Source organism: Balaenoptera physalus (assembly GCF_965194825.1).
Source record: "Balaenoptera physalus genome assembly, chromosome: 8".
NCBI lineage: Eukaryota > Metazoa > Chordata > Mammalia > Artiodactyla > Balaenopteridae > Balaenoptera > Balaenoptera physalus.
In genome coordinates, this window is record NC_138887.1 from 61,861,143 (window position 1) to 61,877,761 (window position 16,619).

The following is a 16,619-nucleotide window of genomic DNA, read 5'->3' on the forward strand; positions in this document are numbered from 1 at the left end:
TAAAATTTTGTCCAGCAGTGTTTTGTTTTCAGTGTATAAATCTTGAACTGCTGTTGTTTAATTTATTCCTAAATATTATAATATTTTTGATGCAACTGTAATTGTTTTCTGATTTAGGGGATTGTTCATATCTAATATCTAGACAAATATTGATTTCTTTCTTTTTTTTATTATCTATTTTACACATATTAGTGTATATATATCAATCCCAATCTTCCAATTCATCCCACCACCAGGCCTTCCCACGCTTACCCCCCTTTGTGTCCATATGTTTGTTCTCTACATCTGTGTCTCTATTTGGGCCTTGCACACCAGTTCATCTGTACCATTTTTCTAGATTCCACATATATGTATTAATATACAATATTAGTTTTTCTGACTTACTTCACTCTATATGACAGTCTCTCGGTCCATCCCCATCTCTACAAATGACCCAATTTCGTTCCTTTTTATGGCAGAGTAATATTCCATTGTATATATGAACCACATCTGCTTTATCCATTCATCTGTTGATGGGCATTTACGTTGCTTCCATGACCTAGCTATTGTAAACAGTGCTGCAATGAACACTGGCGTGCATGTGTCTTTTTGAATTATGGTTTTCTCTGGGTATATGCCCAGGAGTGGGATTGCTGGGTCATATGGTAATTCTATTTTTAGTTTTTTAAGGAACCTCCATACTGTTCTCCATAGTGGCTGTATCAATTTACATTCCCACCAACAGTGCAAGCGGAGAAGATAGCGGAGTAGAAGGACGTGCACTCACTCCCTCTTGCGAGAGCACCGGAATCACAAGTAACTGCTGAACAATCATCGACAGGAAGACACTGGAACTCAGCAAAAAAGATACCCCACATCCAAAGACAAACAAGAAACCACAATGAGACGGTAGGAGGGGTGCAATCACAATAAAATCAATTCCCATAACTGCTGGGTGGCTGACTCACAAACTGGAGAACACTTATACCACAGAAGTCCACCCACTGGAGTGAAGGCTCTGAGCCTCATGTCAGGCTTCCCAACCTGGGGGTCTGGCAAAGGAGGAGGAATTCCTAGACAATCACACTTTGAAGGCTAGCGGGATTTGACTGCAGGACTTCAACAGGACTGGGGGAAACAGACTCCACTCTTGGAGGGCACACACAAAGTAGTGTGCACATCGGGACCCAGGGCAAGGAGCACTGACGCCACAGGAGACTGAACCAGACCTACCTGCTAGTGTTGGAGGGCCTCCTGCAGAGGTGGGGGGTGGCTGTAGCTCACCGTGGGGACATGGACACTGGCAGCAGAAGTTCTGGGAAGTATTCCTTGGCGTGAGCCCTCCCAGAGTCCGCCATTAGCCCCACCAAAGAGCCAGGTAGGCTCCAGTGTTGGGTCGCCTCAGGCCAAACAACCAACAGGTAAGGAACCCAGCCCCACCAATCATCAGACAAGCGGATTAAAGTTTTACTGAGCTCTGCCCACCAGAGCAACACCCAGCTGTATCCACTGCTCCCATCAGGAAACTTGCACAAGCCTCTTAGATAGCCTCATCCCCCAGAGGGCAGACAGCAGAAGCAAGAAGAACTACAATCCTGCAGCCTGTGGAACAAAAACCACATTCACAGAAAGACAGACAAGATGAAAAGGCAGAAAGCTATGTACCAGATAAAGGAACAAGATAAAACCCCAGAAAAACAACTAAATAAAGTGGAGATAGGCAACCTTCCAGAAAAAGAATTCAGAATAATGATAGTGAAGGTGATTCAGGACCTCGGAAAAAGAATGGAGGCAAAGATCAAGACGATGCAAGACATGTTTAACACAGACCTAGAAGAATTAAACAACAAACACCTACAAGAATTAAAAAACAAACAAACAGAGATGAACAATATAATAACTGAAATGAAAATACACTAGAAGGAATCAAGAGCAGAATAACTGAGGCAGCAGAACAGATAAGTGACCTGGAAGACAGAATGGTGGAATTCACTGCTGCGGAACGAGATAAAGAAAAAAGAATGAAAAGAAATGAAGACAGCCTAAGAGACCTCTGGGACAACATTAAACGCAACAACATTCACATTATAGGGGTCCCAGAAGGCGAAGAGAGAGAGGAAGGACCAGAGAAAATATTTGAAGAGATTATCGTCGAAAACTTTCCTAACATGGGAAAGGAAATAGCCACCCAAGTACAGAAAGCGCAGAGAGTCCCAGGCAGGATAAACCCAAGGAGAAACACACCAAGACACATAGTAATCAAATTGACAACAATTATAGACAAAGAAAAATTACTGAAAGCAACAAGGGAAAAATGAGAAATAACATACAAGGGAACTCCCATAAGGTTAACAGCTGATTTCTCAGCAGAAACTCTACAAGCCAGAAGGGAGTGGCATGATATATTTAAAGTGATGAAAGGAAAAAACCTACAACCAAGATTATTCTACCCAGCAAGGATCTCATTCAGATTCGATGGAGAAATCAAAAGCTTCACAGACAAGCAAAAGCTAAGAGAATTCAGCACCACCAAACCAGCTCTACAACAAAGGCTATAGGAACTTCTCTAAGTGAAAAACACAACAGAAGAAAAGGACCTACAAAAACAAACCCATAACAACTAAGAAAATGGTAATAGGAATATACATATCGATAATTACCTTAAACGTAATTTATGGATTAAATGCTCCAACCAAAAGACACAGGCTTGCTGAATGGATACAAAAACAAGACCCATATATATGCCATCTACAAGGGACCCACTTCAGACCTAGGGACACATACAGACTGAAAGTGAGGGGATGGAAAAAGATATTCCATGCAAATGCAAATCAAAAGAAACCTGGAGTAGCAATACTCATATCAGATAAAATAGACTTTAAAAGAAAGAATGTAACAAGAGACAAGGAAAGACACTACATAATGATCAAGGGATCAATCCAAGAAGACGATATAACAATTATAAATATATATGCACGCAACATAGGAGCACCTCAATACATAAGGCAAATGCTAACAGCTATAAAAGAGGAAATCGACAGTAACACAATAATAGTGGGGGACTTTGACACCTCACTTATACCAATGGACAGATCATTCAGACAGAAAATTAACAAGGAAGCACAAGCTTTAAATGACACAACAGACCAGATACATGTAATTGATATTTATAGGACATTCCATCGAAAAACAGCAGATTACACTTTCTTCTCAAGTGCACATGGAAAATTCTCCAGCATAGACCACATCTTGGGTCACAAAGCAAGCCACAGTAAATTTAAGAAAATTGAAATCATATCAAGCATCTTATCTGACCACAACGCTATGAGATTAGAAATGAATTACAGGGAAAAAGCGTAAAAAACACAAACAAATGGAGGCTAAACAATACGTTACTAAATAACCAAGAGATCACTGAAGAAATCAAAGAGGAAATCAAAAATACAATCCTACCTCAAGAATCAAGAAAAATCTCAAATAAACAACCTAACCTTACACCTAAAGCAATTAGAGAAAGAACAAAAAATCATATGGACACCAAGGGGGGAAAGTGGCGGGGGGCAGTGGTGGTGGTGGTGTGATGAATTGGGCAATTGGGATTGACATATATACACTAATATGTATAAAATGGATAACTAATAAGAACCTGCTGTATAAAACTATAAATTTTAAAAAGTCTATGTGTTTGAAAAAACAAAAACAAAACAGTTCAAGAGGTTCCCTTTCTCCACACCCTCTCCAGCACTTATTGTTTGTAAATTTTCTGATGATGCCCATTCTAAACAGTGTGAGGTGATACCTTCATTGTAGTTTTGATTTGCATTTCTCTAATAATTAGTGATGTTGAGCATCTTTTCATGTGCTTCTTGGCCATCTGTATGTCTTCTTTGGAGAAATGTCTATTTAGGTCTCTGCCCATTTTTTAACTGGGTTGTTTATTAATATTGAGCTGCATGACCTATTTATATATTGTGAAGATTAATCCTTTGTCCGCTGATTCCTTTGCAAATGTTTTCTCCCATTGTGAGGGTTGTCTTTTCGTCGTTTATAGTTTCCTTTGCTGTGCAAAAGTTTTTAAGTTTCATTAGGTCCCATTTGTTTATTTCTGTTTTTATTTCCATTACTCTATGAGGTGGGTCAAAAAAGATCCTGCTGTGATTTATGTCAAAGAGTGTTCTTCCTATGTTTTCCTCCAAGAGTTTTATAGTGTCTGGTCTTACATTTAGGTCTTTAATCCATTTTGAGTTTTGGGTTTCTTTAAATTTATTAATTTATTTTGTTTATTTATTTTTGGCTACATTGGGCCTTCGTTGCTGTGTGCGGGCTTTCTCTAGTTGCGGGGAGCGGGGCTACTCTTCGTTGTGGTGCACATGCTTCTCACTGCGGTGGCTTCTCTTGTTGCAGAGCACGGGCTCTAGGCACACGGCCTTCAGTAGTTGTGGCTCGCAGGCTCTAAAGTGCAGGCTCAGTAGTTGTGGCACACCGGCTTAGCTGTTCCACGGCATGTGGGATCTTCCCGGACCAGGGCTTGAACCTGTGTCCCCTGCATTGGCAGGCAGATGTTTAACCGCTGCACCACCAGGGAAGTCCTTGAGTTTATTTTTGTGTAGGGTATTAGGGAGTGTTCTAATTTCATTCTTTTACACGTAGCTGCCCAGTTTTCCTAGCACCACTTATTGAAGAGTCTGTCTTTTCTCCATTGTATATTCTTGCCTCCTTTGTCAAAGATAAGGTAACCATATGTGCATGGGTTTATCTCTGGGCTTTTAATCTTATTCCATTGATCTATATTTCTGTTTTTGTGCCAGTACCATAGTATCTTGATTACTGTAGCATTGTAGTATAGTTTGAAGTCAGGGAGTGTGATTCCTCCAGTTCCGTTTTTTCCCCTCAAGACTGCTTTGGCTACTCGGGGTCTTTAGTGTCTCCATACAGATTTGAAGATTTTTTGTTCTAGTTCTGTAAAAAATGCCATTGGTAATTTAATAGGGATTGCACTGAATCTGTAGATTGCTTTGTGTAGTATAGTCATTTTCACAATATTGATTCTTCCAATCCAAGAACATGGTATATCTCTCCATTTGTGTCACCTTTGATTTCTTTTACCAGTGTCTTATAGTTTTCTGAGTACACGTCTTTTACCTCCTTAGGCAGGTTTATTCCTAGGTATTTTATTCTTTTTGCTGCAATGGTGTATGGGATTGTTTCCCTAATTTCTCTTTCTGATCTTTCATTGTTAGTGTATACGAATGCAAGAGATTTCTGTGCATTAATTTTGTATCCTGCAACTTTACCAAATTCATTGAATAGCTCTAGTAGTTTTCTGGTGGCATCTTTAGGATTCTCTATGTATAGTGTCATGTCATCTGCAAACAGTGACAGTTTAACTTCTTCTTTTCCAATTTGTATTCCTTTTATTTCTTTTTCTTCCCTGATTGCTGTAGATAGGACTTCCAAAACTATGTTGAATAACAGTGGTGAGAGTGAACATCCTTGTTTTGTTCCTGATCTTAGAGGAAATGCTTTCAGTTTTTCATCATTGAGAGTGATGTTTGCTGTGGGTTTGTCGTATATGGCCTTTATTATGTTGAGGTAGGTTCCCTCTATGCCCACTTTCTGGAGAGTTTTTGTCATAAATGGGTGTTGAATTTTGTCAAAAGCTTTTTCTGCATCTATTGAGATGATCATATGGTTTTTATTCTTCAGTTTGTTAATGTGGTGTATCACATTGATTGATTTGTGTATATTGAAGAATCCTTGCATCCCTGGGATAACTCCCACTTGATCATGGTGTATGATCCTTTTAATGTGTTGTTGGATTCTGTTTGCTAGTATTTTGTTGAGGATTTTTCCATCTATATTCATCAGTGATATTGGTAATTTTCTTTTTCTGTAGTATTTTTATCTGGTTTTGGTATCAGGGTGATGGTGGCCTCATAGAATGAGTTTGAGTGTTCCTTCCTCTGCAATTTTGGAAGAGTTTGAGAAGGACGGATGTTAGCTCTTCTCTAAATGTTTGATACAATTCACCTGTGAAGCCATCTGGTCCTGGACTTTTGTTTGTTGGAAGATTTTTTATCACAGTTTCAATTTCATTGCTAGTGATTGGTCTGTTCATATTTTCTATTTCTTCCTGGTTCAGTCTTGGAAGGTTATACCTTTCCAAGAATTTGTCCATTTCTTTCAGGTTGTGCATTTTATTGGCATACAGTTGCTTGTAGTAGTCTCTTAGGATGCTCTGCATTTCTGCGGTGTCCGTTGTAATCTCTCCTTTTTCATTTCTCAGTTTATTGATTTGAGTCCTCTCCCTGTTTTTCTTGATGAGTCTGGCTAAAGTTTTATCACTTTTGTTTATCTTCTCAAAGAACCAGCTTTTTTTAAAACATTTTTATTGGAGTATAATTGCTTTACAATGGTGTGTTAGTTTCTGCTGTATAACATAGTGAATTAGCCATACATATACATACATCCCTGCTTCTCCTCCCTCTTGCATCTCCTTCCTACCCTCCCTATCCCACCCCTCTAGGTGGACACAAAGCACCGAGCTGATCTCCCTGTGCTATGCGGCTGCTTTCCACTAGCTATCTGTTTTACATTTGGTAGTGTATATATGTCCATGTCACTCTCTCACTTCGTCCCAGCTTACCCTTCCCCCTCCCTGTATCCTCAAGTCCATTCTGTATATCTGAGTCTTTATTCCTGTCCTGCCCCTAGGTTCTTCAGAATCAATCTTTAATTTTTTTTGTTAGATTCCATTTATATGTTCAAAGAACTAGCTTTTAGTTTTCCTGATCTTTGCTATTGTTTTCTTTGTTTCTATTTCATTTATTTCTGCTCTGATATTTATGATTTCTTTCCTTCTACTAACTTTGGGTTTTGTTCATTTTTCTTTCTCTAGTTTCTTTAGGTGTAAGTTTAGATTGAGATTTATCTTGTTTCTTTAGGTAGGATTGTATTGCTATAAACTTCCCTCTTAGAACTGCTTTTGCTGCATCCATAGGTTTTGGATCGTCGTGTTTTCATTGTAATTTGTCTAGGTATTTTTTGATTTCCTCTTTGACTTCTTCAGTGATCTCTTGGTTAATTAGTAACGTATTGTTTATCCTCCATGTGTTTGTGTTTTTTACCTTTTTTTCCTGTAATTTATTTCTAATCTCATAGCATTGTGGTCAGAAAAGATGCTTGATATGATTTCAGTTTTCTTACATTTACCAAGGCTCGATTTGTGACCCAAGATGTGATCTATCCTGGAGATTGTTCCATGTGCACTTGAGAAGAAAGTGTAATCTGCTGTTTTTCGATGGAATGTCCTATAAATATCAACTAAATTTATCTGGTCTATTGTGTCATTTAAAGCTTGTGTTTTCTTATTAATTTTCTGTCTGGATGATCTGTCCATTGGTATAAGTGAGGTGTCAAAGTCCCCCACTATTATTGTGTTACTGTCGATTTCCTCTTTTATAGCTGTTAGCATTTGCCTTATGTATTGAGATGTTCCTATGTTGGGTGCATATATATTTATAATTGTTATATCGTCTTCTTGGATTGATCCCTTGATCATTATGTAGTGTCTTTCCTTGTCTCTTGTTACATTCTTTCTTTTAAAGTCTATTTTATCTGATATGAGTATTGCTACTCCAGCTTTCTTGTGATTTGCATTTGCATGGAATATCTTTTTCCATCCCCTCACTTTCAGTCTGTATGTGTCCCTAGGTCTGAAGTGGGTCCCTTGTAGATGGCATATATATGGGTCTTGTTTTTGTATCCATTCAGCGAGCCTGTGTCTTTTGGTTGGAGCATTTAATCCATTCACATTTAAGGCAATTATCGATATGTATGTTCCTATTACCTTTTTCTTAATTATTTTGGGTTTGTTTTTGTAGGTCCTTTTCTTCTGTTGTGTTTCCCACTTAGAGAAGTTCCTTTAGCATTTGTTGTAGAGCTGGTTTGGTGGTGCTGAATTCTCTTTCCTTTTGCTTATCTGTAAAGTTTTTGGTTTTTCCGTCGAATCTGAATGAGATCCTTGCTGGGTAGAGTAATCTTGGTTGTAGATTCTTCCCTTTCACCACTTTAAATATATCATGCCAGTCTCTTCTGGCTTGTAGAGTGTCTGCTGAGAAATCAGCTGTTAACCTTATGGGAGTTCCCTTGTATGTTATTTGTTGTTTTTCCCTTGTTGCTTTTAATAATTTTTGTTTGTCTTTAATTTTTGTCAGTTTGATTACTATGTGTGTCAGCGTGTTTCTCCTTGGGTTTATCTTGCCTGGGAGTCTCTGTGCTTCCTGAACTTGGGTGGCTATTTCCTTTCCCCTGTTAGGGACGTTTTTGACGATAATCTCTTCAAATATTTTCTCAGGTCCTTTCTCTCTCTCTTCTCCTTCTGGGGCCCCTATAATGGGAATGTTGTTGCATTTAATGTTGTCCCAGAGGTCTCTTAGGCTGTCTTCATTTCTTTTCATTCTTTTTTCTTTATTCTGTTCTATGGCAGTGATTTTCACCATTCTGTCTTCCAGGTCAGTTATCTGTTCTACTGCCTGAGTTATTCTGCTGTTGATTCCTTCTAGTGTATTTTTCATTTCAGTTATTGTATTGTTCATCTCTGTTTGTTTGTTCTTTAATTTTTCTAGGTCTTTGTTAAACATTTCTTGCATCTTCTCGATCTTTGCCTTCAATCTTTTTCCAAGGTCCTGTATCATCTTCACTATCATCATTCTGAGTTATTTTTCTGGAAGGTTGCCTATATCCACTGTATTTAGTTGGTTTTCTAGTGTTTTATCTTGTTCCTTCATCTGGTATATAGTACTCCGCCTTTTCCTTTTGTCGATCTTTCTGTGAATGTGGTTTTCGTTCCACAGGCTGCAGGATTGTAGTTCTTTTTGCTTCTGCTGTCTGCCCTCTGGCCGCATAGACTCTACCTTTAATCAGTTTTCACAACTGTGACAGCACATTAGATTCTCCTGCTAGCATTGGAAGTTCGGCTGCAGAGGCAGGGGGCAGCTATGGCTCACCGCGAGGACAAGGACACTGGCAGCAGAAGTTCTGGGGAGTACTCCTTGGCGTGAACCCCCCCCAGAGTCCGCCATTCACCCCACCAAAGTGCCTGTAAGCTCCAGTGGTGGGTCGCCTCAGACCAAACAACCAAACACTTGATTTCTGTAGGTTGATCTTTTTTTCTGCAACCGTGCTGAACTTGTATTAGTTCTAGTAATATATTTGTATGTTCCCTATAATTTCTACATATAGGATCATGTATCTGTGAATGAAGGCAGTTTTACCACTTCCTTAACAATCTGGATTTCTTTTATTCATTTTTCTTGCCTGACTAGAACCTCCTGTGCAAGTGAATAGAAGTGGTGACAAGGTGACAGTGGACATCACTACCTTATTTCTTATCTTAGGAGGAAAGCATTCTGGCTTTCACCGTTGAATATGATATTCGCTGTATGTTTTTCATAAATGCTCTTTAACAGGCAGAGAAAATTCTTTTTTATTCCTGGTTTGTTTAGAGATTTTTATCATGAATGGAGGCTGAACTTTGGCAAATGCTTTCTGTGACTCTACTGAGATAATTATGCAGTTTTGTTCTTTATTTTATTAATATAGTGTTTATTACATTAATTGAATTTTGGATCTTCAAAGAACTTTGCATTTCTGGACCAAGTCGCACTTGCTTTTGGAGTATAATCCTTTATATAAGTTACTGGATTTGGTTTGCTAATATTTTGTTAAGGATTTTTGCATCTACGTTCAAGAGAGATATTGATCTGAAATGTTAATGTCTTTGCCTGCCTTTGAAATCAGATAACTCTGGACTTATAAAATGAATTGGCAAGTGCTCCCTTCTCTTTTATTTTCTGAAAGAGTTTGTGAACGATTAACATTGTTTCTTCTTTGAATATTTGATAGAATTCACCAAATCCAATCCTGGGATTTTCTTTGTGGGAAGATTTTAAATTCCTCATTCAATTTAGTTACTTGTTACAAGTCTACTCAGATTTTCTATTTGTTCTTAAATCAGTCTTGGTAATTTGTTTCTTTCTAGTAATTTGTGTCTTGCTAGAATTTTATCCATTTCATCTTATTTTCTAAATTGATGACATAAATTTGATTATAATATTCCATTATAATACTTTTAAGTTATGTAAGGTTGGTAGTAATGTCACCCCTTTCACTGCTGATTTTAGTAATTTGTGTCTTTTTTTTTCTTGGTCAGTCTAGCTAAAGGTTTGTACACCTTGTTGATCTTTTCAAAGAACCAACTTTTAGTTTCATTGGCTTTTTTCCAGTATTTTTCTGTTTCATTGCTTTTTGCTATATTCTTTATCATTTCCTTCCTCTGCTTGCTTTTGCTCTGCTTTGCTCTTCTTTGTCTGGTTTCTTAAGATGGAAGCTTAAAGTACTGATTTGAGAATTTTCTCTTTTTCTTATATACACACTTAAGGTATAAGTTTTCCTTGAAGCAGTGCTTTACCTGTACACATAAATTCTAAGTTGTCTTTTTGCTTTAATTTATTTAAGTATTTAAAATTTCCCTTGTGGTATTAGGTAAGTGTTCTTTAATTCACAAATATTTGGGTTTGTTAAAGATTTCTTTCTGTTATACGACTTCGATCCTTTGTAACCTACTGAGAGTTGTTTTATGGCCCAGTATATAGTCTCACCCAGAAAATGTTTCACACATGTTTAAAAAGAATGTGTATTCTGCAGTCAATGGGTAGAGTTTTCTATGTATGTCAGTTAGGTCAAACGGACTAATGATATTGTTGAACTCCTCTATCTCCTTGCTGATTTCTACCTACTTAGTAGTTCTTTCAAGTATTGAGAGTGGGGTATTGAAATCCCCAATTAGAGAAACTGAATTTCTCCTTCCACAGTTTTGCTTCATGCATTTTGAGACTGTTGTTAGATGTACATACAATTTTTGACTGCTATATCTTCCTGAATGTATTGACCTTTTAATCATTATGAAATGTCTCTATTTGTCTTCAGTAATACTTCTTGTCTTAAAGTCTATTTTGTCTTGATGTTTCCTTATCACTACTGTTTTCATCCCCATCTTTTTACTTTCAACCTATTTGTGTCTTTGACTCTAACATGTGTTTCTTATAGACAACATAGAGCTGAGTGTTGCTTTTTTATTCAGTTTGACAATCTGCCTTTTGAATAGAATGTTCACTCCATTCACATTTAATGTAATTATTTAAATAGTTGGATTTATTCTGCCATTTTGCTATTTTTCTATTTGTCACATCTTTTTTATTTCTCTCTTCCTCCTATACTGCATTCTTTTGTGATAAATATTTTTTATTGTATCTTTTTAATCCATTTCTGATATTTTTTATTTTCTATTCTTATAGTTATTTTGTTAGCAACTGCTGTAGGGATTATAACATGAATTCTTTATGAATTTATTATAATCTACTTCAAAATAATATTTAATTCCAGTAAAAGAGAAACTATATTCCAAAATATGTCTTTTCCCTTGTTCTCTTTTGTGTTACTATTGTCATATATATTAAATGTATATGTTATAAACCCAACACAACAGTGTTAGAATTATTGTTTTATATATATAATCTTAGAAAAATGAGAAAAGACTATCTATAGACTGTTTTATATTTACCCACATATTTGCCAACACTCTTCAATTCTTCCTATTGATTTGAATTAAACTGGAGTCAATACCTTCAGTATTTCTTGTAAGACAGTCTAGTAGCAGGAAAGTCTCTCAATCTTTGTTTATCTAGGAATACTTTCTTTCACCTTTATTTTAAAAGACTGGGTTTTCTGAATATAGAATCCTTGGTTGATATTTTTCTTTTAGCACTTTGAATATGTCATGCTTTATGGTTTCCACTGTTTCTGACGAAAAATACCAGTTGTTAAAGGTATTATTGGTCCCCTATGTGTAATGAGTCATTTTCTTCTTCCAGCTTCAAGATTTTCTCTTTTCCTTTAGCTTTCAACAGTTTAACTATGATGTGTCTATGTGCAGCTCTGTGTGTTTTCCTACTTGGGGTTTGTTGAGCTTCTTGAATCTATATAGATTGTGTTTCATCAGATCTAGAAAGTTTTCTGCCATTATCTCTTCAAATATTTTTTAACTCCCCTCTCCTCCCCTCAGTCTCCCATTATGTGTATATGTATGAACTTAATGTTTCCCCACAGGCCTCTGAGGCTTGACTTTTCTTCAATCTTTTTCCCTCTGCTCTTTCAGAGTATATAAATTCTCTTGACCTATATTCAAATTCACTGATTCTTCTGCCATCTTAAATCTTCTATCAAGCTCATCTAGTGACTTTTTTTTAATTACTATACTTTTTAATGCTACAGTTTCTGTTTGTATATTTTTTATAATAATTACATCTATGTGGAAATTCTTTATTCATTGCGTCACTGTGGTCCTACTTCCCTTTGATGCTTTAAACATGGTTTTCTTTAGTTCTTTGAACATACTTATAATAGCTGCTTTGATGTTTTAGTCTGCTAAATCCAACATATGGAGACACTTAGATACAGTTTCTATTGACTTTTTTTTTCTTAACTATGGGTCATCCTTTCTTGTTTCTTTGCATATCTCTAAATTTTTTGTTGAATGTTGGACATTTTAGATAATATATTTGAGCAACTCTAGATTCTGATTTTCTCTGAGGGTGGCTGATGGACTGAAAGTCTGTTTTCCCCACAATGTGTGGTTGCTGATATCTCTACTCCATTTTCCCGCCCCTCATTTTTCCTTCTACGACTGGCTTTTTAAGACCTTTTTAAGCTGGTCTCCAGTGTCACCTTAGTGTTTAGCCAAAAACTATTCAGAGATTTTCCTCAAACATCTCAATCCAGTAAAGCTTCCACTCTCAGGATGTGTGTGTATTTGAATGAGGATTTGTGTGTGAAATGAGGAGTGCATTCAGAGTTTGGGCCTTTTAAAAGTTGGCCTCAGATTTTATTACCACTAGGCCTGTTTGATCTCCTTTCCAGATATTCTTAGGCTCCACTAACCAGTGATACGTGGGTGACTGGGCCCACTTGATATTCTGTTGTGCCTGTCTACAGCCTCCAATCAACCTGTGATATGTGGTGAACTTATCAAGCCCCCAAGATTATCTTACCTCCTAGAACTCTCTATAAAATCCTGCTACTCCATGAGTCTGTTGCTTGTCACAAATGAGACCACAATCTCAGACTAGCAGAGCCATTGGTCCTCCCTATTTGTTTGCAGCTAAGATTCTTACCCTGAGTTCAGTACTTTTCATGAATAAAGTTTCTCAATTTATTTGGTTGATTACCAGAGTGCTGAATTTGTTTTGACAGTTTTGTCCAGCTTTAGGATTGCTTTGTGAGGAAAGTAATTAAATCTCTCACTCAGTCATGTCAGCCATTCCTTTATTAAAAAAGTGTATATCATGTATTGCTGTAGTCCAAAGTTCAACTATACCTAATCTTGGCTATAACTTTGAGATTGTATTTACCTCTAAGATAAAAGAGCAAATTTACTTTTTATTCAATATTACTCAATATTCTATGCATAGATATGTACCTATTTTAGACTAGATATATTAGACTCAGCTTCCTTTGTTTTTTGTTGCTGTTGGGAAAAACTGATTTTGCGCATATGTGTTTGTGTGCATAGATAGGAGTTGAGGATTTCTGTACATCAATAATATAAAGAAGTTCCTAAAAATGTAATACAATCACAGGCAAAATCATGCTAATAGACTACTATATCTATTCAGTCCAGACACCACAGTATATGAGAAATACTGATAACCTATAGTATATGAAAATGATACTAAGAGGTATGGAAACTATGGCATATGAAATATATTTGAGAGAAATGTCAATGTTTACCCTGGAGGAAAATGACATATTGTAAGCCTTTCAAATATTTAAATTAGACTTATTCAATATTGATACAGAGGGCAGAATCAAAACTTAGGGGTATAATTTTGAGTTCAATATAGTACAAAATAAACTAACAACTTAAGCGGCAACAAACAGAACTGGTTTGGTTTTCTTGCAAAGTGATAAGCTTTTCTCACTGAGAATGACTCTAATAGACTAGATGAACGTTTTCTAAGGAGTGTTTATATAGGAGATGGACTAGATGACCTTCCAACTCTAAGTTTCTGTAATTTTATAAAAGCAAATAAATAAGAATTTAGATGGATAAAAGATAACACTACAGGAAAATAATCAAAAAATATATTAATACATAAAATTATCATAATTTGGGTTATTCATAATAAGGGAATGGGTTATAATAACTGTTTCTCAAAGACATGGATTCCACTGTACTATCGGGTCTCAAAGGGTGACAATATGCTGGATATCATTAAAAAATTATAAGAAGCAGAAAACACTATCCTACCTTTGTAAAAATTGTAATTTATAGTTCTAGTTGCGGTAACTCGAGAATAAGAAAGCTGAAGTGGAAACAAAATATAACTAAAATGAATAAGACAAAATTACATAAAATCAGACTTCATTCTGGAAAGGCAAAAGCTGAGTGGGTACATAAGAAATAAATATAAAGAATATGAAGGGCACAAATAATGTAAACTCAGAATTGTTCACCAAAATGTGGAAGGCAACCCTTAAAACTCTGAGAGAGGTAAGTTTGTCACAAATATAGGAAGTATCATTATATTCAGGAAATAGTTAAGATAATTTGCTAGGACCAAAGCAGAACATACACTGAAAACAGAAGTGACTTACCTCTTTTAGTTGATCAGCACTCCCCCATGATGCAGAACGCTGATGTGATCTCTTTTCTGTGCCTTCTTCTACCCAACAGCTAGGTGTCTTTAAAAAAATAAGTAAGTAAAATAAAAAATAAAGAATTTTGCCTCTATCCTTAATCTCACAGCAAATCAAACATATTTCAAAATCTTAGCACATACCAATTAAAGGGTTATACTGAATACTAGAATCCCTTAAAAGCTAAGACTTTCATGACCCTGTGAAATGTTTATTATTCTGAATTAGATATGATCAATCTAAGATGTCTCTGAGTAATGTTAGTCAAAACATTTGGTGTTTTACATCAACATTAAATTTATCAAATTCAAAGAGAACTGTGAAATATGCATATTGGTGTTTTTAAAGAGAATAGGCAAACTAATTATGAAATGTTATGTTTACTAAAGAGAAGTAAGATTAACAGAACGTGCTTAGAAGCAGTGGGGTTACAGATGACCTACATGCCAAATATTTAGTTAGGTAAAGGGTTGAATGTACTACTCTTTCTATACTCAGGAAAGAGTGTGTTAATAATAGTATCCTTTTTTGAAAAACATCAAGCATCTTTATAGAAAAATACAGAGTTACTATAAAAATAGAAAAAGTTATTATAAAAATAAACAAGATTAAGCTAAACTGACTATAATTTAAAACAATGCATCTTAAAGAAAACCTGAGCTACATGGCAGAAAACAGAATTGCTTTAACCTAAAACTTCATTTTCAGTGATTTAACCCATAAAAGACACTACATCCAAACATAACACAAATCACTAAATGCCAAATAGTAAGATCATTTAGTAGTTGTATTAAAAATTAAAAAATATTGAACTACCATCCTTAATATATGAGAAGACTCTTAGTGTAATGCAACTTAGGGAAAGTTAAAACCACTGTTTTAAGACAGATATAGGGTAATGATTATCATATATAAATATTGGGTTGGCCAAAAAGTTCATTGGGGATTTTCTGTAACATCGTAGGGAAAAAACCCGAACGAACTTTTTGGCCAACCCAATATAAATATATATTGCTTCAAAAATCACTTTTTATTACATACAGAAAAGTTCATCATTCATATTGAGGCTGCACCTGTGACTTTACATAATACACAACTTATGAAGAAGCCATCAGTTCTATACAAGTCAAAATGCTTGTGGACAAAGTTTTAAATAATTACCACCTCTTTAAAGTAATGATGCTGCAAAATAAAACCAATAACAATTGAATGCTAGTTGAATGAAAATACACATAAACTGCTTAAACAGTTCAAATACTAAAGTGAAACTATTTAGTCATAATACTGAGTAAAATATTTTATTCAGTTGGTAATTGCAAAGATAAGAGGTACTAATATATTAAATAAACTGCTTGCAAATAATTATTTAGTTATTAAATTTTCCCAATCTCAGTCCTAGACAAGAAAAACTACTCTGAAAATAATCCCCCCAAGTAGTCATATCTTTAATAATTTATGCTAAAATTATTAAATTATGACTTTGTTTTAGTCAAACTTTTATTTCGATAATTTATATCCCTTAATACTTTTACCTTTCTACCAAGCAGAGGCATTGCTCTCATCAAAAATCAAATGATTAAGGATCACAATGTTTAAAACTCAAAAGCATATTCACAGAAAATGAATAAAATTTCTGGCATGTTCCATAACTAACGAAAACATTTATAACACTATTTTCATTTTGTATGGCTCTAACTTTTTCAAAGGAAATTTACATAAACTGTATCTCCAACTTAGAGTTAAATCAGTAGCCACAAAAATTCTGCAAATGCCTTAATACTGCCAAGCACACCAATGGCAAATGAAACTAAATCTGAGGTCTCTCATCTCAGAGTATCTTCTTTCTTCCTATTGTCATTCTTTTCTTAAAATTGAATGTGAAA

The 16,619-nt window shown here is 35.6% G+C and overlaps 1 protein-coding gene across 4 annotated transcripts in view; it reads right to left on the reverse strand.

Annotated features, from left to right (window-relative positions):
• GLCCI1 (glucocorticoid induced 1) overlaps window positions 1–16,619 on the reverse strand; it is a 127,619-nt gene that overhangs the window by 49,374 nt on the left and 61,626 nt on the right. For all 4 annotated transcript variants that reach the window (XM_082471852.1, XM_082471853.1, XM_082471855.1 and 1 more), the window contains exon 3: window positions 14,695–14,781. In XM_082471852.1, coding sequence (XP_082327978.1) covers window positions 14,695–14,781 — 87 coding nt within the window. The remainder of the gene's footprint in view (window positions 1–14,694; window positions 14,782–16,619) is intronic.